General features: G+C 53.8%; 11 protein-coding genes across 11 annotated transcripts; 5 read left to right on the plus strand and 6 right to left on the minus strand.

The window, feature by feature from the left end:
- Window positions 1-874: 874 nt before the first annotated feature.
- LRP88_10283 (uncharacterized protein) lies at window positions 875-2,781 on the plus strand (the record flags this gene model as incomplete). The annotated part of the gene is made up of 3 exons (XM_083246747.1): window positions 875-1,699; window positions 1,751-2,087; window positions 2,153-2,781. The coding sequence occupies 3 exons, from the start codon at window positions 875-877 to the stop codon at window positions 2,779-2,781; spliced, it is 1,791 nt and encodes a 596-aa protein (XP_083097860.1).
- A 1,038-nt stretch (window positions 2,782-3,819) lies between these two features.
- Window positions 3,820-6,240, plus strand: LRP88_10284 (BRcat and Rcat domain-containing protein; the record flags this gene model as incomplete). Its single annotated transcript, XM_083246748.1, has 6 exons — window positions 3,820-4,874; window positions 5,085-5,184; window positions 5,281-5,399; window positions 5,450-5,959; window positions 6,012-6,094; window positions 6,155-6,240. 6 exons carry the CDS (start codon window positions 3,820-3,822, stop codon window positions 6,238-6,240), a joined length of 1,953 nt encoding a protein of 650 aa, XP_083097861.1.
- Window positions 6,241-6,821: 581 nt separating this feature from the next.
- On the minus strand, window positions 6,822-9,106 carry LRP88_10285 (ATP-binding cassette long-chain fatty acid transporter PXA2; the record flags this gene model as incomplete). The annotated part of the gene is made up of 4 exons (XM_083246749.1): window positions 6,822-7,548; window positions 7,606-8,279; window positions 8,329-8,544; window positions 8,594-9,106. 4 exons carry the CDS (start codon window positions 9,104-9,106, stop codon window positions 6,822-6,824), a joined length of 2,130 nt encoding a protein of 709 aa, XP_083097862.1.
- A 632-nt stretch (window positions 9,107-9,738) lies between these two features.
- Window positions 9,739-10,050, plus strand: LRP88_10286 (CSL-type zinc finger protein; the record flags this gene model as incomplete). The annotated part of the gene is made up of 2 exons (XM_083246750.1): window positions 9,739-9,936; window positions 9,988-10,050. The coding sequence occupies 2 exons, from the start codon at window positions 9,739-9,741 to the stop codon at window positions 10,048-10,050; spliced, it is 261 nt and encodes an 86-aa protein (XP_083097863.1).
- A 773-nt stretch (window positions 10,051-10,823) lies between these two features.
- On the minus strand, window positions 10,824-11,123 carry LRP88_10287 (uncharacterized protein; the record flags this gene model as incomplete). The annotated part of the gene is made up of 2 exons (XM_083246751.1): window positions 10,824-10,969; window positions 11,033-11,123. The coding sequence occupies 2 exons, from the start codon at window positions 11,121-11,123 to the stop codon at window positions 10,824-10,826; spliced, it is 237 nt and encodes a 78-aa protein (XP_083097864.1).
- Window positions 11,124-13,270: 2,147 nt separating this feature from the next.
- Window positions 13,271-16,688, minus strand: LRP88_10288 (leucine--tRNA ligase CDC60; the record flags this gene model as incomplete). The annotated part of the gene is made up of 2 exons (XM_083246752.1): window positions 13,271-16,564; window positions 16,617-16,688. The coding sequence occupies 2 exons, from the start codon at window positions 16,686-16,688 to the stop codon at window positions 13,271-13,273; spliced, it is 3,366 nt and encodes a 1,121-aa protein (XP_083097865.1).
- Window positions 16,689-17,044: 356 nt separating this feature from the next.
- On the plus strand, window positions 17,045-17,575 carry LRP88_10289 (uncharacterized protein; the record flags this gene model as incomplete). Its single annotated transcript, XM_083246753.1, has 3 exons — window positions 17,045-17,288; window positions 17,338-17,408; window positions 17,462-17,575. 3 exons carry the CDS (start codon window positions 17,045-17,047, stop codon window positions 17,573-17,575), a joined length of 429 nt encoding a protein of 142 aa, XP_083097866.1.
- A 145-nt stretch (window positions 17,576-17,720) lies between these two features.
- LRP88_10290 (AP complex, mu/sigma subunit) lies at window positions 17,721-18,354 on the minus strand (the record flags this gene model as incomplete). Its single annotated transcript, XM_083246754.1, has 2 exons — window positions 17,721-18,221; window positions 18,286-18,354. 2 exons carry the CDS (start codon window positions 18,352-18,354, stop codon window positions 17,721-17,723), a joined length of 570 nt encoding a protein of 189 aa, XP_083097867.1.
- A 378-nt stretch (window positions 18,355-18,732) lies between these two features.
- LRP88_10291 (ferroxidase) lies at window positions 18,733-19,413 on the plus strand (the record flags this gene model as incomplete). Its single annotated transcript, XM_083246755.1, has 2 exons — window positions 18,733-19,095; window positions 19,159-19,413. 2 exons carry the CDS (start codon window positions 18,733-18,735, stop codon window positions 19,411-19,413), a joined length of 618 nt encoding a protein of 205 aa, XP_083097868.1.
- A 535-nt stretch (window positions 19,414-19,948) lies between these two features.
- LRP88_10292 (uncharacterized protein) lies at window positions 19,949-20,383 on the minus strand (the record flags this gene model as incomplete). Its single annotated transcript, XM_083246756.1, has 2 exons — window positions 19,949-20,042; window positions 20,097-20,383. 2 exons carry the CDS (start codon window positions 20,381-20,383, stop codon window positions 19,949-19,951), a joined length of 381 nt encoding a protein of 126 aa, XP_083097869.1.
- Window positions 20,384-20,967: 584 nt separating this feature from the next.
- Window positions 20,968-23,296, minus strand: LRP88_10293 (uncharacterized protein; the record flags this gene model as incomplete). The annotated part of the gene is made up of 5 exons (XM_083246757.1): window positions 20,968-21,344; window positions 21,396-22,108; window positions 22,161-22,637; window positions 22,693-22,758; window positions 22,824-23,296. 5 exons carry the CDS (start codon window positions 23,294-23,296, stop codon window positions 20,968-20,970), a joined length of 2,106 nt encoding a protein of 701 aa, XP_083097870.1.
- Window positions 23,297-23,534: the final 238 nt, after the last annotated feature.

Below are 23,534 nucleotides of genomic sequence, written 5' to 3' on the forward strand. Positions count from 1 at the left end.
TCAGGAGAGCATCGCAGCAGCAACAACTTGGGAGACTCATGATCTGTTTCTAGTTTGCTCTCGGGGATATTACATTTAAGCCATGTCTTGCACCCAACACATGGCAGGACCAAGAAGTCATTTTGCAGCATTTTTGGCACGTTGTATGCTGCGTGTAATAGGCGGCTGAAGGTTTGTGCGATCCCATTCGCTCCTTTGTGGTGTTTTGGTTTGAAACTTGCGGCCAGCAGGCAGCCATTTCATCCGAGACTCTTGATCTGTACCGGTACATTGACAGGGGGAGTCATGAGCTGGCCCACTGACACGGCCATGCCCCGGGCTGTCAGCTCGACCCAAGGCTTTCTCCATGCCCATTCTGCTTGTGTTTGGGGTGACTCGAATTGCTAGTATTAAACAAAGATTAGTTCTATTCGTAGAAGGAATACAATTCTGCTTCGCCTCATCACCGCCTGCCTACTAACCTGCCTACCGATCCATTAGCTACCTACCTACCTACCTACCTAGGCATGCATGCACGCGGTCACCCGCCTCAACAATGGACTGTAAACCGTTGCTATTCACACCCCTCTAGGTAACACGGAAGAGGGGTAGCTGAGCTCTATAGATTCCTAGGGTGCCTTGTCTGGCATTTTTTTATCTTGTCAACCATCAATCCTCTCTCTTGATGTGTATCGTCTGACCATTGCATCCTAGAGAGCCAATCCTTCAGAGTGTCTTCAGCCATCTACAGTGCCTATCCGCTGGAGCAGATCCTGTCATCGCACCGCACCTGCCACCCCGCATCCATGGCCATGAGCTGGACGGAGTAATCCCCCTCAATAATCTACCTTACCCACCATCCACCAACCGCAGCCGACTTCTTCACTTCTTCCCAATGGCCAACTCGGAGAATCCTGAGTCTCCTCCTTCCCTGCCTCCTAAAGAGCCCCTCCAGCCAGAGAAGCCCGAGGCCGTTGCGGGAGCAGGCGACGAATCACAAACCAAACCGGAACTTTCATCCACATCTACAGACAGCGACATGTCCCCAAAAGGCGACCACGCACGAGGAGAAAAGAGCAAGGCTCGCAGTGAAGGAGCTCGGTCCTATAGCGCCGTTGTCTCTGGGGAGTCGGACCAGAAGGAGAACCAGAACTTGCATAAATCCAAGGACAAGGTTGATGTGCCCATCAAAATGGACATGGACATCAAGGGTGACCATGTCGACCCAGATGCCATGGAGTTGGATAGTTCCAAGACAACGATGGAGAGTTGGGACGATGCCCCTGCCTACCAGGCGCCGCCAGCTGCCAGAACCACAGGCCTGCCACCGATGGCCGAGGAGTTCGAAACACCAGACGAATTTTCCGGCTTTGACAGCACCAGCTTTTCTCGTCGCAAGGAAGACGTCAAAACACAAGAGGAAATTGCTCGCCTACGCCGCCACGTCAACGATCTTCACCGAAAGATCAGTAACATCACCACGGACAAGCAGATCGCTGAGGAGAAGGCCGAGCGCTTGGCTGATAGGGTCAACTCCCTGAAGCAGAGAATGAGCTCCAACATGACCGAGGTGGAGCGCAGCAGCGAGACGTTGGCTGCCAAGGTGGAGGAGCTTACCGACGAGAACAACCTCCTCAGGGAACAGCTCAACGATGCGCAGTCGCATATCTTTAGCCTCCAACCCTACCGCAAGGATTTGACGCCAGAGGAGGTCGGGCAGGTACGATATTGGCTTCTATCGAGGTTAAAACTTGCTGACATTTCGCTCTAGGATTACGAAACCCTTGTTGAGCAAGTTCAAGACTGGGTTCAGAAGTTCATGGACCCCTGGCTGGAGGACCACAAGGAAGGCGTCGATACCCTAATGTCCCTCTCCAGAAAGCGAACTCCGGAAGCCAACAAGTTCAAGAGGGTTTTGCACCAATACCCCGATCTGGTCCATGCTTCCCTCTTCCCTGAGACGGACGAAGATATCCTCGCCTCCATGATTCTGCGATATCTCCACGACAACATCTTCCAGGCTGTCTTATATGGCTCCATCCACAACTATGTCGAAGTGGTGAGCTTTATCGAGAACAACATGCAGGTGTCGGTTGAGCCCAAGCGAGGTATGCAGTGCCCATGACGTTGATACTAGCCCTAAGAGAACTGGACTGATGTATGATGCCTTTAGATCTTTTCTCCGTGCGATCATGGACTGCCGAGGCCTACAATGCCCTCCTCAGTGCGCCTCAGTTCAGATCGCTCCGTGACAAGAGACGCAAAGAGATGACGATAGAACTGGCAGACATACTCAAGATTTTCATTAAGAAGGACAAATGGCAGTGGTTCTGCGAGAACTTGAGCGATCGATGTGTGGGCCCAGCGATGAAGCTCTACGAGAAGATGCAGGTTTCGACGCACCACTTCTATCTTGACATCAACCCGTATATCGTGTGGGCTGGAGGAGAACTCAGCGCCTCGCCGGAGTTTATTGACTCGGTTCCGAAGCTCGATTGCCAGAATATCCTCAAGAACCGGAAAGCATTCAGCCTGGACAAGCTGGACACGCCACCGTCTAAGAAGGAGCTATACCACCGACTGCTCAACGTCTGCACCATTGCACCAGCGCTTTACATGCGTCAAATTGGACAGAGAGATGCTATCAAGGAGCCGATTGTGGTACGGAAGCAGCAGATGCTTGTGGCCTGGGGACCAGAGGAGAAGCGACGGGCATATCGAGAGAATGGCGAGCAGACCCTGGTGTCACATCTCTATTCTTCCAAGAGCCTGGGAGAGGGATGGGCGCCGTTTTGGAAGTAATGGCTTTTGGCAGGTTTTGAGCGATTGCCACTGGAGACGAGGCGAGGAATTTCTGCAACGTTCTTCTACATAAGCCTCTGTGGAGAGGGAGCCTGAGGGATGATTGTAGCATATTGAGAGCCTGGATGCCCGAGAAACGTGGCCACCATTTTGCTTTTGAGAATTAGAGAATACCAGCTTGGAGGATAGTGTGAACAGAAGAATTGATGCTGTTGTCATTGATCTATCTCAACCTTGGTTCCTCGGTTGTAGCTGGTGGATGTCAATGGCTAAACTCCCTTGTTAAACCACATGTTTGCTGGCCTCTATCCATACTCTCTGTGGTCTCCCTATTAATAGTGTCTTGATTTGCAACAAAACGGCTTTGAAGGCGGAATCTATCGTTTCAGGTCGAGTCCCATGTTTGGCCGCGGCTGTGTAGTGGTTCAGAGGGATGATTCCGCATGTATGTACCGGTACTTTGAATGGGGGTGTGGATGCAATGCCCCAGGCGCAGCAAAGCTGAACGAGACTCCCCCTCTCGAGGCGGGCGGATAGTTTGCGAGCCAACACAAACTCTTGGAGTGCACCGCAAAATCAGCCCAGCGGGGTAAGGCATCTCCGTTTTGCCAAGTTGAGCGATGGGCAGGAGTGCATTGAGCTTGGAGGTTTGTCCTTGAAGCTCCAGAGGCTGATCGTGCCTTGAGACACATGAGCTAAACAAAGTCCTATCATCACCTGGTAAGAGCTCAAGGCTACCTCAGGCAGCTACCAACTCTACCAACCCTCTCTCACCAGATCTTGAGCCGAATTATTCAATTCATCAACTTTCACCTGCACCAATGGTTACGGCTGCCGGCATGCTGCTCAATCGCAACGTTTCTGGGATGTGCTGATTGATTGACATTGATCTCTGCTTGTACCCGTCACTACTGTAGCATTCATCGCCCCTCACTCCATCTGCACTCACCCGTTCATCCTTTCTTACTTTCATCTCTTGGGACCATCATCAAACAACAGAGCCTAGGCGCCCATTTGAAACGGTAGCTCAACCAAGACATGCTGCGCTCTTTCAAAAATAGGGCATCTGGCGTTTTCCGCAAGAAGAAGGCGGCAGACACGGAGCCTGTACCGGACCTGCCTGTTCCACCTTCACCTGCCGACACTTCAGCTCCTGGTCCAGCTCGCTATATCCCACCTCCACCTCCACCTCCTCCATACTCACAACCATCAACGTCGCTCTATACCCCTTCTACTGCCTCGACGCGGCCTGAGCAAAATCAACAGGAGCGAGAGCAAGAACAAGAACAAGAGCAGGAACAGCAGCCCCGAGACGACCACCAACAAGACCAGCTATTGGATCAAGCTCCCGCCCATCAACCACCAGCACTAGACCCTGCGGCACCAGATCCCTTCGCGCCTAAATACGTCCCCTATATCGAGGCAACTCCACTCAAGAACAACATGTTCGCTGGGACAGCAGGCAGATATGGGCGGGTGAACCCTGATATCATGGGTGGCTTCGGTGATGACGATGACTCCATCTGGCTTGTGGATGACGAGGAGTCGGACGAGGAACAGCGCCGAGAGCAGCGCAATAGTCAAGCCCGGACTTCTAATTCTCTATGCACCCCTTCACGGCCAGTCTCGCGACATTCTACTGCTTCTTCTTCGCGTACACCACCAACGACACAAACCCTGGACTCGGGTCCTGCCCCTCCGAGTTCTTCTTTTAGACCGGCTTTCCGCTATCATGTGCCCTCTCTCCTCGACGACGACGAGTTCACCTCGGGCACTCTCTCAAGCACTGTCGCAACACCAGAAACACCGCCTACTCAGGAAACCTCTCCTGCGCCAAGACGAGGCTACGGTCCCGTGGCACCATCAATCCTCAACCTCACCGATCTCGGTGTTGACGCCGACGACATTCACGAGCCCCCATCAAAGAGACGAAACGTTACCCCTCTCCCCACTCGGCCTGCGGTTGCTTCTTCCTCTTCTTCTTCTTTAGTTAACCCGTATGTTGCCCGGTTTCAGCAGCCGGATGATGCCAAGACACCGGCATCCCTCCGTCAGCTGGATCAGTCTGCGGATGACGTCGCTGATGATTTCAGGTAGGTCTCGCGAAGATTCCCCCCTCCCTTCGATGCCGCCAATGCCAGGTGCCTTCTAGTTGATGGCTTCCAGGCTGTTTTGTGTCATCTGTTGCGGCATGAGTTTCGTTATGCGTTATGCAGCCTTCCTCGTTGTTATCTTGTTCTGCTCTTGGTTGCTCTATACCACATTCTATCTTGGAGTTTACTAAGAAATTGTACTATTTACAGCTTTGGCCAGCGATATCAGAAAGCCCCCGACTCATCTGATGTGATTGTCACCCACCAGCGAATACCAGCAGAGGCGAGCACCGGCGACGTGGAGTGTTTGGTTTGTACAGAGACTAAGGGAGCTAATGCCTTCCCTCGTTTCTCGATAACATCGTCATGCACCCACCCTCCGAGCACATGCCTTGATTGTATTCAGCTGTCCATTGAGTCGGACTTGAGTAGCAAGCTCTGGACCGAGATCAGGTGTCCTGAATGCCGTGAACTACTAGAGTATGCCGACATACAGAGATATGCCAACAACCAAACGTTTACGAGGTATGCCAAGGAACATCTATATAGTGCTAGGTAATGCTGACTTGAACTAGATACGAGACCTTGGCTCTTCGGGCTGCTATGTCGGAAGCTGAAAACTTTATATGGTGCACTTCCGGCTGTGGCTCCGGTCAGATCCACGACTCGGGCTCTGAGCAGCCGATTGTTACTTGTCTTCACTGTAGCCATCGCTCATGTTTCCATCACAATGTTGCGTGGCACCAGACTTTGAGTTGCGATGAATACGACCAACTCCTCGCCGACCCTGAAAACTTTCGCTCTAACCTCGAGATTGAGAACGAGAAATGGTCGGAAGCCCAGCGAGCTCAGTTGGAGGCTGACAGAGCTATGGCACAGGGGCTACTGGCTGAGGATCAGGCTGAGCGGAGGCGCCAGGAAGAGAGAGAACGAAAGGAGAGGGAGCAAGCTCAAAAGGCAGCCAAGCTGGCACGCCAGATTGCCGCCAGAAGGAAGCGGGAGGAGGAACAGAGCCGGGCTACCGTGAGCCAAACAACGAAGCCCTGCCCCGGGTGCGGGTGGGCTATCGAGAAGAACAGAGGCTGGTATGTACAACCTGTGTTACTCATATGGACAGATGTGCTAACCTAGTGACAGTTCGCATATGACTTGTAAGTTGATCCCCGTTGTCCTTGATTTCCTCCTCGTTACCCCTCTGAGGCTCAACCCTGCCCCTGATGGTGCGTTGGCACGAGACTCGTCTCTCGCTTCTACCCTTGGATGCTAAACAGCCATCACAGGCATCAAATGCCGTTTTGAATTCTGCTGGGCCTGCGACCAGACCTGGGACCGCAGACATAACAACTACTGCACTGGCGCCGCCTGATCTGAAACTTGACGCACGCATGACGGCGGTTCAATAACTGACCCTCGCAGGCATCAAGTGCAAACATGAGTTCTGCTTCGAGTGCGGCGCAAACCACCGCGAGATTATGAAGAATGACAATAGCGTCCACAAGCGCACATGTCGCTACCATCCAGAAAACCTTGAAGACTATGAAGGTGAAGACACGGAATGAATGGGAAATGAAAGTGGGGGGGACACAGGATGTTGTATGATATTGGATCAGATTTGCCCCGAGATACCCTTCAGGCGGGATGGAGTTAGCGACATGATATAATATTTACCAGGCCACCATCGTTGTGGAAGCCAAACACCCTAACATTGCATCAACGTGAATAAGAGTAGAGGGGACCTGGATTTCAAGCATGACCCCTAAATCCTTCATTCGCCTCGGCAGAAGATTAGAGTGCCATAGAGTACATTGATCCCTACCAGAGATGTAACCAAACCCATGTCAATGCTAATAACAACTCCCAAATGAAAATACTACTTCAAATACACAACCACCCCTGGGTATTCACTGCCATGTTTGCTACATCGCCCTCCGCGCCAGCCTACACTCCTCAAGCAGCGGTCAGCTCGGCGATCCGTCGCTCCAGCTCGGGCACCTGCCGCAGCTGGACCTCGAGCTCCTCACGCTCATCCTCGAGCTTGAGGCGTCGCTCAGCGTCGAGCCTTGTGAAGACGTAGTGGCCCTGGCCATCGAACTGGAGGATGTGCGAGTGGTACTTCCACAGGCTGCGACGATGGCTGACCGTCATGAGTGTGACGCCGAGGGCCTTTGCTGTGTCGTACATGGCCTTTTCCGTCTCGAGGGTAACGCTGCTCGTACACTCGTCGAGGATGGCGTACTTGGGGCGATGGTAGAACAGGCGAGCCATGGCCACGCGCTGCTGGAGACCACCCGAGAGCACGTCGCGCCACTCCGCCTCAGCATCCCAGCCCTCGTCATACATCTCGGGGAGGTGCTCGAGGCCGAGCGTCTTGAGGTAGCCGAGGAGATCCGCATCAGTGACACCGCGGGCGCGCATCTGGCGGAGAGAGTCGGGGTAGATGATCTGCTGGCGAAGGGAGCCTCGGGAGAGGTAGGGTCGCTGGGGGATGTAGAAGATGGCGTGGAACGGTGGCTTATATACGGTGCCTCCGTAGACAGGCCAGAGTCCGCCCAGGATACGGAAGAGAGACGACTTGCCACAGCCGTTGGGGCCAACGACAAGGAGATGGTCTCCATGCTTGAGGGTGAAGGACAATGCCTTGACCAGCACGTCGCCGTTAGGAGAAATGATGGGTCTGTCGGGGTTGAGTCTGTTAGTTGGATTCAAGCAGCACCAGGTTAACTCCACTTACACATCAATAAAGGTGATATCTTCGCTCTCGTGGACGGTTCCCCGTCCTTTGAGGACAGCCTCGTTATCCTCTGTGCCCGAAGACGACACCAGCTTCTTCTCGAAGTGCCCAGACTGGACATCATCCATGACATCAAGCAGGGTTGCAACTCTTGATGTATATCCTGCCAACTCCATCACTTCCCTGTATGAGAACATTATGCGTCCAAAGGCGTCTGATGCAGAGAGCAGCATTCGTCTGTTGGTGACGAATGCCTCTGTTCGGTCGCCCATGTTCATTGCGACATGACCGGGCATCTTGATGAAGACGGGGACACTGCAGAGCAAGAGACCAAGGGCGCCCCAGAAGTACTTGATGACAAAGTCCTCCATGAAGCCATGATAGAACCGCCTCCGTAGAATGTAGTTGACGTGCTTGATGAGGGTGAAGTAGCCCTTGTCCAAGGTGTCCTTCTCAGCGCTGTGACCACCGTACAAGGCGATTTCTTCGCTGTAATCAATGAGGCGCGAATGTTGGAAGCGGAACTCGCCCTCCAGCCTGGCTTCATCAGCGACATACTTGCCGAAAGGTGGAGTGAGCGCTCTCATGACGTTAGCTGAGAGCTGAACGAGGAGTGACATGAACACAACGCCCTCTCCGCCAACGCTCTTGGAGAGAGAGTAGGTATATATAGTCTAAATATGGTGAGCAAGAGTCATATCGATCATGTATAGGGGAAAATACCATGTCGAGCATGGGCTTGGCAAGGTTGCTATACAACTCAGCCAAGCTATTCGAGAACTTGGACACATCCACTGCGATCAACTGGTCGGGGTTCTTTATTCGATCGTCCAAGGCCGATATACCATAAAAGGTCAAGTTGGAGAGGTATTTATCGTGGATAAATTGTGTAAGCCGCGTTCGGTACTTGAGAGACAGCTCGGCTTGGTGATAGGATAGCTGCGAAGCGTTTAGTACATGGCCCAGCAGTAAGTCGGGACCGGCTCACCATGGAATTTGTAAAGGTAGCAGGTACAGCGATCAGCATCCACCATACTATGCGCTTCAAGAATTCCTTCCCGTTGCCCTTTACCAGAGCCTTGACGATGGCGCCATCCATCTCGGCGACGCGCAAACTGATTAGTGTCCTCAGGACCAGGAAGAAGCTGTGGCTCATCAGCAGCCTCGCCTCCTTGCTGCGCCATCCGGGGACGACAATCTTGAGAAGCCGTAATAGCGAACGGAAAAACTCGCGGTTTAGCTCGACCTTCTTTCGCGGTGTCTCTTCGCTGCCGCTAGACGTGGTACCGCGACGGGCTGCGCGCTGGGCGGCTTCACGCGCCGAGGCAGCCTTTTGTTCGGAAATGGCATTGCGGATACGGTTGGCGAGGGCGATGAAGAGGGTTATCCACACGGCGCGGGAGATGCGAGTGCGGTTAGAGACGTAGAGGCCAGTCAGCCGGGAGATGAGGCCGCGGAGAGTGCGATCGCCCGGCAGCGCGAGCTTCGACTGGGACGCCATGATGGGCGCGTTGTAGAGTTAATACTCTACGGCCCGTAGGATGCAAGTGTCGCGCGTGTTGAATCTTCTAGGAGACACTCGAGAAAAATCCAGACTTTGCGAGGTCGTCGAGGCTGTGAGGGGAGACAAGGCGAATCGACGTCACGTCACAAGCCTACCGAGGCCAGCGCGGCGCATTAGGAAATCGTATCCCGATTCGGCAATTCTGAGGATGAGGACAAAGACGTGACACGACGAGAATCTACGACTCGATATCAAAAAGAAGGGGACAAGTCAAATGTTGAAGAAGTTAAAGGAAGAAGAATATACAGGGACCGAAAATGGCCATGTGGTGGTGTTCCATGCAGAAGGTCCCTCGGCCGATGAGTCTGGGGCAAGTGCAATGAACCCGTTCTCCCCACACTTTCACACGCTGCGCTCGGCATGTGATTGCCATTAGAATGGGGGAAACCCAGCCACAGAGCATGCCACCCCGGAAAGACACCAGCCACACTTTACGGCAGCCACATTCCGCGGGGGTAAATGAATTTTTGGTCGTCGTCGCATCGCGGGGCAACTTTTTTGCTCTCATGATCAAACAAATCTCCAACTAACCTTTCCTCTCACGCTTGAATTCCAACGAAACCGCCAAAATGTCCGACGACGAGAACATTTCCATCTACGATGAGATCGAAATCGAGGATATGACCTTTGACGAGGCTCTCGGCGTCTACCACTACCCCTGCCCTTGCGGCGACAAGTTTCAGATCGCCCTCGACGACCTGCTGGACGGGCAGGACATTGCCGTGTGCCCCAGCTGCAGCCTCATGATCCGTGTCATCTTTGACTTGGTATGCCGGACCGATCTCTCACGCTGCATTTTATGTCTGACTTCTTTTCAGGATGACCTACCAAAGCCTCCTACTTCGGGTCCCTCGGGCGGCCAGATCCCCATTGCCGCCTAAACTGTCCCACGATCATGACAAATACCAAGCGCCGAGCCCTTCTCCCCCGAGGTTTTCTATTTCGGTCCTCGCAAAGATTCAGGTCTGAGAACAGTGGCACACAGCTGCAAGTGCGGCAGGGAATAAGCCTGCGCCGCCGCTTAGATGGACCACATCTGCCCGGACCTCCCGCAGAGGCAATGCCGACAGGACAGAGTCAGAGTCACCAAGCACTCACGTCACCCCCCCCGGGTACTTACGGACACTGGATGAGGATTGCCGATCAAGGAAGAAATAGTTCAGAGATCTCAAAGCTTCAGAGCATGTTCGGTTCAATATATCAACTCGATAGAACGACCAGGACCAATCGTCTCGGACAAGCCAGAACGGCATGATCCCCGGCCACGGCAGCGCCGGTCGAGATTAGACCTTGATCACAATGTTCGACCATCGCTCATGCCATGGAGCCGATCAGCCTAGCTCAGCAGTATTCAAATATTCGATTGTATGCAATATACCACAAATATGAATCAGAAGAGAGGAACTGGACATGTCACAATCACATTCACAGGCCAAGTCCCTGCCGAGATTGGTATTGACAATTAGTATTAAATATGTCGGAAGCGATCTCGCTTCATTGATCTATCTAGTCTAGCCCGGACGATCGTGTTCCCGGTCTAAATCCAATCGAAAGTTATGCGCGCACCAGCACGTCTAGGGACGAATCCAACCGTGTCCCATATCCGTATCCTATCCATCCATATACATGCCACCCTTTGACAAGTTTCCAAGATTTACAGGGCAAGGACGACGGCGACGGCACCGACAGCACCGGCGAGACCGGCCTGGGCACCGAAGGAGATGGCGCCGTTGGGGCTGGGGACACCGGTGGGCTCAGAGCCAGTGCCAGTGCCAGTGGGCTTGGTGCCGTTGGTGTGAGCTGTTGGATTGAGTGTTAGTTGTCGTGATATATATCGTGATGTTCGGGGAGGGTTGGACTAACGACCAGGAGTGGCAATGGGGCCGGGAGTGGCGACGGGAGTCTGAGCAGCAGCCGCGACAGCGACGAGAGCGAAGATGGGAGCGAAACGCATGTTGAAGGTTGTTGTGGGTTTGTTGTTTAAAGAAAACGGGTTCGGTTGTTAGAGTTTTGGTCTTGCTCGGACTGGTTTGTCGAAAACGAAAGACTCTGTTGGATAACGACTGTGGTGTCTGAGATGGGTTGTTTGTTTGAGGAATGAATATTCGAGAGGCAGAGGGAGGAACTCTGGACTCCTATATACCTCTCAAACTCACAAGGATAAGGATCGGGCTCTGGGTGTCGAGTATCCGTAGGTACTTTGCATGATACCAGCCCCAGGGGGCGGTTGCATCATCCCAACCGCAAGCCACCCACTATTCAACCCTCTCCCGGGGCCTCAAGATGGAAGTTGGACCGGTGGCCAGCTCCACTTGTTTTCATTCTGGCAATGCAATACTAGACTGTACAGTGTGCGTATACTACGTAGTAGGTAGGTGAGTGTACAGTTCGAGCCGTGCCAGCCGCGTCAAAATGCAATGGCCAGCCACGGATGCCTCACATTGACCAACAGAACAGCCGCCTTATACACACCCCAGCCTCGCGCCGTGTCTGGTCTGCGACCGCCGCATCAATGGCGCTGCTGTTGCTAGACCAACCGGAGGACCTATCAGCCGCCATGCAGGAGAAGCTCACCGTACCGCACGCACAACAACGCATCGACAGGCTGTTGCTGCTTCTGCCGCTGCTGCAACTGTACCTGGCGGCGGGGGGACCAAGGTGTATTCCCGACGGGCCAGAAACAAGGTTGAGCCGTCGTGCCAGGCCAACAGAGTCGACCCAAACCTTGCGTCATGGGGGCACTCTGGCGACATGGCTTGGCTGCGAATCTGTGGGCTCGGTGTGGGTGGCAACGGCTACGGTTCATTCTGGTGGAGGGTGGAGGCGGGATGCGTTCTTTGCTTGCGCAAGCTTTCCTGACTAAGGAGGAGGAGGGAGGGACCCCGAGTTTCTAAACATGGAAATAACAACCGGGTCGAAATTCCCTTTTCCCACGCAAATAGCGGTTGCCAACTTATTGCCCATCTCATGCCATCCCTGAAAATCCCCTAATAACTTGGTTAACTACGTAGTAACACTGTGAAGAATCTAGGAACTAGGATCCGATAAGTGTCTCTCGCTTACTCCACCCATGTTCTGGCGTTCGGGGCTATTGCAGATCCTCTTTTTCTTCCCTCTCCTTCCATTTCCATAATCTATGGTTCTGACGCGCAAGCCAGAAAATTCAGGGATTCCTTTCGCAACACACTAAGAAAAGCCATGGTGATCGGCTTCCCAAAGACGGAAACTTGAAAAGCCATGGTCCAGCCACGGTGTGAACCTTGCACACGGGCGAGCGGTTCAAGGGGGGAGTGGTCCTTAACAAGTTACACCCTTCCATTCATTGTCTTTTCAAGACGGTAAATGGGGGGTCGGGCCCACAACACGGGCCTTGCAAAGGTCGACATTGCGCGTAAAGGGGATCAAGTTTGTTTTATCTGAGGCAATGGTTGGATGACCAAGGAAGGTCAAGGGACGTGTGTTCTGTTTACCCACAGACCACAAAACACTCGCTGCCGGTAGTGCTTGTCTCTCCTGATGCGATGTGGATTTTCATGGATGTTAATATTGGTTGATATCGACATCCATGATATGGCTGTATGGATTCCTTCCCCGGGCAACAGAGTCGAGTCAAAGGCATGTGGGCATTCCATGTTACAGAACTGAGACGCCCCCTGATCAGAGCTTTCAACCTCCTTGATTTTACACTCTGTACTGTATGTACGGATACAGATACTGTAGTTGAGAGATATCCCTGATGTGATTTGATTCCTCATTCATGCACACGTAACTCTTTTTGCATCTTTTCATACTCAATCAATACCTGCTCATCAACTCCAACCAACCCCCATCTTCCACATCCCGAACTTACAGGGGTCGCTCACATAACACGGGGTTTCCAGCAGCAATGGCACATGCACATGCAACGCACGAACAAGCGCCGCAAAAGGAGAAGAGTGAAAAAAAACAAGCCTTTCTCTAGCATGCCTGATCGGCACTTTTTTTTTAGATCCCGATCCACTCACACGTAACCCATCCATTGTTTATCACGTAGCAGCCACTGTATGTCTAACATTGTTTTAACGGGGAACCGACACTTCTTCCGCTCCTTGATCCATCATCTCAGGCCTCCACGTTCTCAAAGAAGAAGGTTGGCACGCCAGGAACTGCATTCTCGGCCACCGGCACAGAAATCTCCACCTCCTTTCCGTCCGCCAGGTTGACTCCCTTCTTGCCACCCTCCTCCACCGACAGGATGTCGCATGCAACGAGGCCGCCCGTTCGCTTCAGTCCAGCCACCATCTGCAGCAGTGTCTCCTTTTCGTCAAAGGCCAGCTTCTGCTCAAGCACTGCGCTGGCAGGCTCGCCCGCCTGGAGACGCCTCTTCAGGTTCTGCACAAACGGCATAGCCTTCTTCATCTCTCCCATCTTGCCAATCTTGCCGTTGAGCTGCTTGTCGTTAACCGACTTGGTCTCGGGATCCCACATCTCCTTCAGCAGATCAATGTACTTGGCCTGCCACGCGGGGAACTTGTCCGTCACAAAGACGGTGAGCTTCTTGGGCTTCTTGGGGTCAAATGACGTCTCCTTGCCCTTGGCCTTCTTCTTCAGCTGCAGTCCCTCCGCAGAGTTGACGCTCGAGGCAGTGTTTCGTACGTAGTCTCGCTTCGCTGACAGAGCCGCATCCACCTCTCCCACCTCGGGGAAGCGTGCGTTGTGGATGGTGCCCTTCTTCTTAAGGACCTCGAGCCAGATGTACTCCGACCAGTGAGGAGCGATGACCGCCAGCAGCAGAGCCTGCACCTCGATATACCGGAGGACGAGATCCTTGTGCATCTTGAGGTTGGCAGCCGCGCACGCCTCACGGTAAAAGTCACGAGCACTCGTCAGCTCGTACAGGCCAGCCTTGAGCGCCAGCTTGTAGTTGGTGTTGGCGAACTGCTCCACGGCCTCCTTGGAAATCGCGTTCAGGTCGTTGCTGAAGAGAGCGTCCTGGAACGAGTTGATGTCGCCGCTGCGAAGCTCGTCCTGGTTCTGCACCATCTCCTCGCACCACTCCTTCAGAGTAAACAGTCGCAGAATGTTGTTGTCGGCAACATCCTCCTCAAAGTTGGCATCGTTGACACCATCACCAGCGTCCGCCAGGGCAATACGGGACGCGTCGGCACCGTACTTGAGGGTCAGGTCGCGGAGGGTCATGAAGTTGCCGGTACTCTTGCTCATCTTCTCGCCGTTCAGCATCAGATGGCCATTGGCACGCACACCGCGGGGCCAGTACTCCGGTGGGAAGATGGCCAGATGCACGTAGAGAAAGAAGGTAAGATGGTTGGGGATGAGATCCTTTCCGGATACTCGCACATCGAGAGGGTAAAAGTACTCAAACTCGCGGCGCATGCTCTCCAGGGTTTCCTTGGGGATCTTGCTGCTGCTCAGGATGTCGTCGCTGAGTTCGCGGCGGCAGAAGAGGTAGTCCCAGACTTCGTCGATCATCTGCTCAGGGCCAATGTTGCCCTTGCCCTTTGTTCGGCCGAAGAGATCGTTGTGGAGATAGTGTGCGATGGTGTAGTAAGCCATGTAGACGGTCGAGTCACTCAGACTCTCGACCAGGAACTGAGGATCCCAGGGCAGCTTAGAGCCCAGGCCGAAGCTACGGGCGCACGCCCACTGGTTCAGCCAGTTGAGCACACTCTCGAAACCGTTCTTGGTCTCGGGTGTATAAGTCTCCAGACCCTTGCCGTCGGCATTGTCAACCCACTTGAGGGCCGTCTGCTTCCACGCCTCCTCACCGTAGTCAAGGTACCACTGGTCCATAAGAGCAACAATGCAGTCGTCACCAGATCGGCTAACAACCTTGCGCTCGGGCTCGGAGTAGGCAAAGGCCTCACCGGCATCAATCAGTTGTGTCCGGACCTTGGGCTTGGCAACCTCAACCTTCTCTCCCTTGAAGTCACCAACCTTCATGGTACCCTGGTAGAAGCCCTCCTTGTACGCAAGCTCCTTGGCTTCCTCAAGCTGCTTGGTGTCCTTGGGAGACGCAATCTTGAGCTTCTTGACCAGGAAAGGTGCGCACAGATCGCCGTAGGTGGGAGTGTCAATGATGGGGAAGATTTCCAGCTCAGCCCACTCCTTCTGGATGCCGTAGTAATCGGCCTTCTTCGCCAGGTCCGTCACAGTAGCAAAGTCGTCAGGGCTGTCGGAAGGCACCGAGGTGACAACACCAGTACCCTTTGTGGGAAGAACTGTCTCCATGGGCAGAACGCGCACACCTTCCTTGTGCAGGGAGAGGGGAGCATGGATCAGACTGCCCACGATGTCAGAGCCGACGATCTCGGCGGCCTTCTCGATGACACCCTCGGTAGCAAAGATGCCCTGGTAAGCCATGTTGCGCGCAGCTCGGTCAGTCACAACGTAGTAGTCGGTCTCGTTGGCCTTGAAGACGCCGTAGGTGATCTTGGGGCCGACGAAACAGCAGGTCTGACCGTACATGGTCTCGGGACGCAGAGTCGCGGGAACAAGGAAGACGTTGGATCCCTCGGGGAGTTTGCCCTTGAGAGCCTCGGCGGCCTTGGGAGCCCACTCCAAGACCTTGAGCTTGAGAGCAGTGTACTCTTGAGGGCCGACGGCCTCACCCTCGGCTCGGTCGTGGTCCATGCAGGGCTGGCCATCCTTGATCGAGTAGATGGTGTATCGCTTGCCAAACTTGATCTTGTCGAGCTCCTTCAGACGGTTCATCTGCCATCGGACAAAGGCATCGTAGTAAGGGTTGGCGTCGGTGGTGACGAAAGATCGGCGCCAGTCGATACGGCAACCAAAGTTGGTCAGGTCTCGGATAGCCAGGGGAGGGAAGAACTCGAGCCAGTACTGAGGGTCGGCAAACAGGTGAATCTCCTCGGTAGGGATGCCGATCGCCTGCATGATCTGGAACTGGTACTTCATCTTGACGGTCTTGGCCGCGGCCTTGCCCTTCTTAGCAGTGAACTTGGTCACGTCCTCCTTGGTCTGCTTGGCAGCGGGAGCCTTGTCCTCCACGACAGACTCCTCCTCCTTGTAGTCCTGGAAGTCTCGACCGAAGAGCTTGATCTCGTTGACCAGCTTATCGGCACAGGCCTTGATAGGCATGCCTGTGCAGTGGAATCCCATGGGGAACAGGGCGCGCTTACCCTGCATTCTGGCGACACCAGCAGCAAACTCGACCTTGCTGACCGAGAACGAGTGGCCGGCATGCAGGGTGCCGTTCATGTAGGGGTAGGCCATACATCCGAAGAACTTGGGCTGCTGCTCACGCAGCTCGGCGGCGGAGATGGAGTGGAGGGGGATCTCGTCGGTCGAGGGAGCATCGGGCTGGAAGACACGGTCCTGCTGCCATTTCTCCTGATACTTCTTTTCGATAGCAATCAGAGAGTCTCGCTTCTCAGTCTGCTAGTAGTTAGAATAGTCATTTCAACACATTTCAAAGAATTGGACCTGCACCTTTGAGTTCCTTGGTTTTGGAGATAGTCAGAGCCTCCATGGCCTTCGGGACGGAGTCTGTTGAAGCCATCGTCGGATATCGACAAGACCTACGATGTAACAAAAACAATCTTGTCAGTCTCTACTTCTCGGGAAAGAAAAATCAGAGGCAGATTGGAATTTACATACCTCGAAATCTCACTTGGAAATTTTCTGAGTCACGGTTTGTAAGGGAACGAAATCGGGCCTGGGTGAAGGAGGGGTGAAAATCGCGGGGCAGAATCAACGGGCGACAGCGCTAAGTGGCTAGTGCGTGGGCTGTTGTGGCTGTGCAGTGGCGTTCTCGCCTTTCGTCACTTTTCGGAACCTCGAATCGCAACACCATCACCAAGAGTCGATTCTACTTTGTGCCATTGAGCAGCCGGTGTTCCAAGCAGCTTAATCGCCATGTTTTCAACGACACTCAGGCGCATGGCCGCTTCGTCAAAGGAAACCCTTCTGAAGAGGGCGCCCTTGACTGTTGCGAACAACCCATACAAAGCACGAAAGGTGTGGCCGCCCAACTTTAAGCAGCTCACCCACCAGCAGCAACTCCGCTTTGAGAAGAAGTACAAGAGGCGCATTGTGCTAGCAAGCCGCTCGCCTACGTGGGAGAAGGCTGTCAAGACAGCCCAACTCTTGACCATCGTTGGTAAGTCTATTCTTCAAGCTTCTACTTCATCGGCTAATTCGGTCATTAGCTGCCATGGTTTGGATTCTGTTCTACTCCGAGTTTGAGTGGTGGGGGCAAAAGTACAAGCCGTCTGAAGAGGTCCGTCCATGGAGTCAACAAGAAACGGTATCGCAAACTAACGATATTGTCAGATCCGAAAAAAGACAAACTACCTCTTCGGTACACTGGACCCCGAGAAGAGATTCGAACGACGTCTAGACGCACCCCCTCCACCTCCCTCCAAAGACGACTCCGAGTCAAAATAGAGGATTCTTTGTGTATATTATTGAATCTTGGAGTCTGGCGTTATCCTCGTGGTGGCATAACATGTATGGATATCTCGGTGGACAGGCTCATCCTGCACTCCGCTCTGTCATGCCTTCTTTTCCTTCTCGTTCAGCGTCATGATCATCACCGGCCCGTCCAGGCAAAGTTAGCACCCATGCCGAGCCCAGCTCCCAGGCCAGAGGGACCCCTTCCCTCGTTCACCGGTCGCTTTGCGACTGTTCCCTGCGCCTTGACTCCCGCGACGATGCGGTCCAGATTTGTTTCTATTACGACGCCTCCTATAATCATTTCCGAAAGCGTAGCATGTAGCGTCTCGAAGTTGAAGATCAAGTCCAACTCGCAGACATTCTCGAAAAGCTTATCAAGGGCCTCGACGTAGACCTGGATCAGGTCGATTAGGGCGAGCGGCGACTCGGTCGAGGTCGAGATGATGATGAAGAAGAGCGTCGCATAGTGGCGGTATGTCACCAGCGAGGGAACATCGTTCTGCTCTTCTGACGAGGTGTGCGAAGTGCCGGAGGCGGCAAGCAGCGGAGGGAGAGGCAGGAAGTTGCAGGATCCGGCCGGTCGATTAGACACAAGTGTAAAGATCTCGGAGATGAGGCGCTGCTGGATGCTCGTTTCCTAGTAGAGGGGAAATGGGTAAGTTGAACGCGACAGACAGCAGCTGGTCAGGGATGAGACGTACGAGCTGGGTATAGAACTTTGTCAGACGAGGCTGACCCTGGCCATTAAAGACCAAGAAAGCATTAATCATGATTGAGAGTTGAAATCCGTCATTCCACCTCTTGCTGTAGTAGTCGGCGCGTGTCGAGATGCGAGTGTGAAGCAGGTTGATGGTGGGGCTGTTGAGGTGCTTGCGGCGCTGACGATGCCGATGACCGGGATGGTACGTACCTGCTTTGGAACACGACGTCATGATTGGCCGGCTGCTCTTGCACCTCACGAGCTCGATCCAAACCGCGGGGAGCTCAGCTTGTTCTTGCTGAATGCATCACGCCTTCCCTACCGAACAACCACAATTGACAATCAACACCACAGCAAGTGTACCTATCATCTCGATAGTAAACCATCTTTCAATTAATCGCTCTAAACCCAAAGTAATCGCCTCTGGATTTTGATGCCAACCCCAAAAATGTCCCGTCAAGTCGCATCCCAAGCCTCCCGCCTGGCTTCGCGGGCCGTTCGCACTTCGACACCTCTCTGTCGCTCAAGCTTCCGTCTCACACCCGTCGCATCACGTATCTGCCTTCCCGCCCGCGCCGGCGTCCTGCGAAGCTACTTCTCGACCGCTCCGGCCCGCACGAGGGGTATCATGCCCGATACCGAGAACCCCGCCAAGCCTTTGAATGAGTCGGAGGATGTCCAGCCGAGCGTTGCTGTGGCCGAGCTGACCGACGGCGAGTACCACGAGCTTGCCGATGAATACCTTGATAACGTCGTGGGCAAGTTCGAGGAGCTTCAGGATGAGAGGGAGGATATTGATGTCGAGTTTTCGGTTCGTCCAGCTCCTCTACTATGACTTCATTCTTGGTTCCTCGGCTAACAGATTCAACTACAGTCCGGTGTCCTCACCATCAGCTGGCCCGACAAGGGCACGTACGTCATCAACAAGCAGCCCCCAAACAAGCAAATCTGGCTGTCGTCCCCCATCTCGGGCCCCAAGCGCTACGACTGGTGCGTCTTTGGCGAGGGCCAGGGCGACAAAGAGGGCACCGCCGTCGGCGACTGGATCTACGCCCGCGACGGCTCGAGCCTGAACCAGGTCTTCCTCGAGGAGCTCGGAGTCGACATTGTCGTGCCGGGCGAGGAGTAGAGCTTCCTGCCCAGCGCTGATCGACATCCTGGGAAGAGCGGCGGCGGCGGTGTTTGAGGTGGTTGAAAAGGAACAGCATTGGCATTTTCTCTGGCGTTGAGGGCTTCAGGTAGCCTAGCAAGGATCTTCTCATGGTTTGAGTGTATTATATGTGTAATATCGAGACGAGCCCTAGGTGCTGGGAATGATGGGTAATTCCCGACTCAGAATGTATTCGAGTTTATCGTGCTCCGTTACCCAGAATGCCTGCGGATGTGACTTTGCTCCGCCAATGTGGTGATACAGATACTGTACAGATCTTTCTGCCCCGTTGATGGCTCCCCCGCGGTTCTGATAGGGTGGTGCTGAACCCTTCAGATGTTGCCTTGAAAGCAGTCTTTTAACAGCTCATATTAGATGCGCTGAGAACCTGCTTTCGACTCGGTAGTCCATCTCAGGTAGTCCCCTCATCGAAGCCCAGCCAAATGATCCTAGTCTAGCTGCTTCATGATCAGGTTCCTTCTCGTTGCTCTCGTCCAAGTAAAGTACTCAGATATCAACGCAGAAGTAACCCCATTGTCTTGTTGAGCATAGCCACCGTCATATCGTAATGTTGATACGCAGTCATTTTGACTCCACCCATAGGAGTCCTAAACACGCAAGGTCAGCACCAATCCTCAAACTCGGCCTTGTCCCAGACTCACCTTTCCCCCCTCATGGGCTGCCAACTGCTGTGATACGCCCGCCCGAGCTGCACCTTGACGAGGTTCTTGAGGATTTTGTGCTCCATCCCCTTCTCCCTTGCCGCCGCCTCCAGGAACCAGATGGTCCGCTTGATGGCATTTGGATCGTATCTCAGCTCGGGGTCGCGGAAGGCGGCGCGCAGCTGGTCGCGGACTACGAAGCGGGCGGGTATCGTGTATTGCACTGCCTGAAGGAGGCAACGATATAGGTGCCGATAGGCGTGTATAATATTCCGCCTCTCTGACATGGCTGATGACCGAGTCCAGGTTGTCTTGATGATTGTAGTTTTTTTATACATGAGATGCCGTGGGTTGGATGAGTTTCTATCGAGCGCACGGACCATCTACGTATCTCACCAACAATTTCGCACCGTGAACTAACACGGGCTTCAAACTCAGCAACATCAGTTGAGTCGTTACTCAGATCCAGTGTATAGTTACTCGTCGAGGATAGCTACTCATTACTCGAGTTTTTCTCTCACTTATGTCAAGCATCGCTAACTTCAGGACCATGTTCTGCATTATCTGCGTTCTATCCAATAGCTCACTATGTGTGCTTGCCGTACAACCAATGATCCAAAGTCGCCGTCTAATACATACATACAAACCAAACGGTCTAGTAGAACCTTCATCTCTCTCAAAACTTACCTATCGTATGGTGTCATTCAATACTCCAAAGACTAACTCAACCAATACCATGCCACACACTTGGCTCCGCTATCCTGACTTGAGCATGTTCGCGCTGTCTTTATCCCAGTGACAACACGTCAATGCCTCGTGCGCCATCTATATGCAGAATCTCTTTATCGACGCGATCTCCGAGTAAACACCGTTAATAATCACCACGTCGGCCATCCTCTTGTTGTCCCAGAGGCGCATAGCGGCCTTGAGCGCTGCTACCGCTGTCGGACCTGTTACGGCCGACCACCCTTGACAGCCATCCACCAATGCTTCGATCTTCACCTCCATTGGTCTGGATCTGAGACTTGTTGTCGTCGTCAACAGTCGGGGGGTCGAGGGAAAGACGGGGAATGGCGGACGAGGGTCCATTAAATCCCCGAGAGGATCCCACAGGAGAACCGGCCCTCATAAGGGAACTTGTTTCCGCCCCATGCACAGAAGGTGTGCCTGCCACGGTGCTAGCATCGCCAAACAGCGAATCCATGTCTTCGAGGCGGACACCGCAGGTCTCGGGGTAGATGAAGTAAACTAATGGGAGGATTAGCGGAGCCCTGGCATATTAGAGCAGGGTGGACTTACCGATAACAACACTGGCAACACAGAAGAACGCATGAACAAGGTACATACGCCATTTGATCCATTCCTGGAGAATAGGCGTCATCTCACCAACCAGCCAGTTGGCAGCCCAGTTCGTAGCCGTTGACAGACTAGCACCCTTGGAACGGATGCTGAGAGGCAGAATCTCGGGTGGGTACAGCCAGGGAATGGGACCCCATGAGAAACCAAACGCGGCATTGTAAATCATGACGAACAAGACGACCAATCGGGGGGTCCACTTGACGTCGAGGTACAAGAAGTACGAGATGCAGGACAACGCAATTGCCATGGCTGCCGCACCCGATAGAAGGATCTTGCGACGACCCCATCGATCAACCAAGTACCAAGGGGGGATAGTTGACATGAGATATGTGAGGCCGTTGAAACCGGTCATGAGGACGGCATCGTGTCCGACCCAGCCAGCAGACTCAAACACGTAGGGCGCATAGTATGAGATGACGTTGATGCCGTTGAGCTGAGCCAATCCCTGAGCAGACATGGCAATGAAGACGCGGGTCTTGTATCGGCGGAACATCTCGCGGTAGGTTCGCTCGCCTTCTTGGCGCTGCAGGAGCACGTTCATCTTGATCTCACGGTACTCGTCTCGAGCCTTCGGGTTATGAATATCTCCGCCACCATACAAGTTAGCAATGACAACCATGCCTTCCTCGTCGTGGTCGTTGTCCAGAAGCCATCTAGAAAGGTTAGCACCCTACATTTCAACGAGTGAAGTGTACTCACCGAGGCGACTCGACAATGACGAGACTGCCGACACCAAGAAGAGCGCCCATGATGCACTGCATAAGCAGGGGAATGCGCCACGAGAGGTTACTCTCAATGAAGCCGCAGCCATAGTCGACCCAAACAGAGGTTGTATAGCCAACAATGTTTCCGGTGAACTCGATACAGGCGAGCTTTCCTCTGTTGTGTGGGGGAGAAATCTCGGACTGGTAGACAGGGACAATGGTCGAGAGCATACCAACGCCAAAACCAGCAACGAAACGGCCGACCATCATCATGGGCATAGACGTAGCGAGGGTCTGGAGGGCGCCTCCGACGAAGAAGATACACGATCCGTAGAGAATGGTACGTCGTCGTCCAATGATGTCTCCAACACGGCCAACCATTAGCGAGGTGATAAAGGCACCAATCTCAAGAATGGCAACCATAGTTCCGACATAGGCCTTAGAAGGCTGACCGAAATAATCCATAAAGTACGGCCCACTACAAACTGTCAACGAGGGCTCAACGAGCTGTCAGGATCCATATCAAGACCTACGTGATCACTCCCGACATAACTCCTTGGTCGTATCCGAACAAGAAAACGCCTAATGATACAAAGATACTGGTAAAATACCTGGGCGGGCAATCAGTACGCGACGGCGATTCGGTGGTGGAGAGTGCTCTTACAGCAGGGGCTTGCCCGTGAGGCCGTGGATGGAACCTGATCGTCCCGACATGATGGCGCCAATTATGCGTTCACCACGAGTAGGGGGTCTAGGATTGAAGTCGGGGACTTCGATAGCCTCCTTATCAATGAGGGCAGAATGGGAGCGAGAGTGGTGGCGTTGATGAGAATCCTGGATGCGAACCCTCTTTTGATTGTGATTCTTGTGTCGACGCTGGACGCCAGCCAGCAGCTCGTCCTCGATCTCGGTGGAGAGCTGAAGGCGAACGGGGTCGTTGTCGGCGAGCTGTTCGCCGATGTCACCCGTGTCGGTCCAGGACGACTCGGAGCCGGAGTAGGAACGGCGGCGCTGGGAGCGGGCGGTGTCGGGGTGCTGGTAGTCGTAGTCACGATCGTGGTCGTCGTAGCGGGACGAGGCGAGCAATGACGTCGCTTGCGAGTCGGGGTCGTTTTGACTATCAGATCTCGAAGGCAGGGTCCGCAAGGGGATGTTGGAGGGGAGACGTGAAGAATTTGGGGGAGGAATTTTGGGAGGATGGGGCTGTTAAGCAGCAGCGCCCGTCTGCAAAAAGTTTGGAGGTGAAGGGAACGGAAGGAGGAAGAGGCAGGCCGAGAGGCAGCGAGGTCATCGGCACCTCCAAACAAGCAAGGCCAGCGGAGAACGACTCGAACCTAGCGGAACGGGGGACGACGGGGAGGGAGGAGAATGGGGT

This window comes from Fusarium phalaenopsidis (assembly GCF_050370095.1).
Source record: "Fusarium phalaenopsidis strain FUZ10S chromosome Unknown contig_32304, whole genome shotgun sequence".
Lineage (NCBI taxonomy): Eukaryota > Fungi > Ascomycota > Sordariomycetes > Hypocreales > Nectriaceae > Fusarium > Fusarium phalaenopsidis.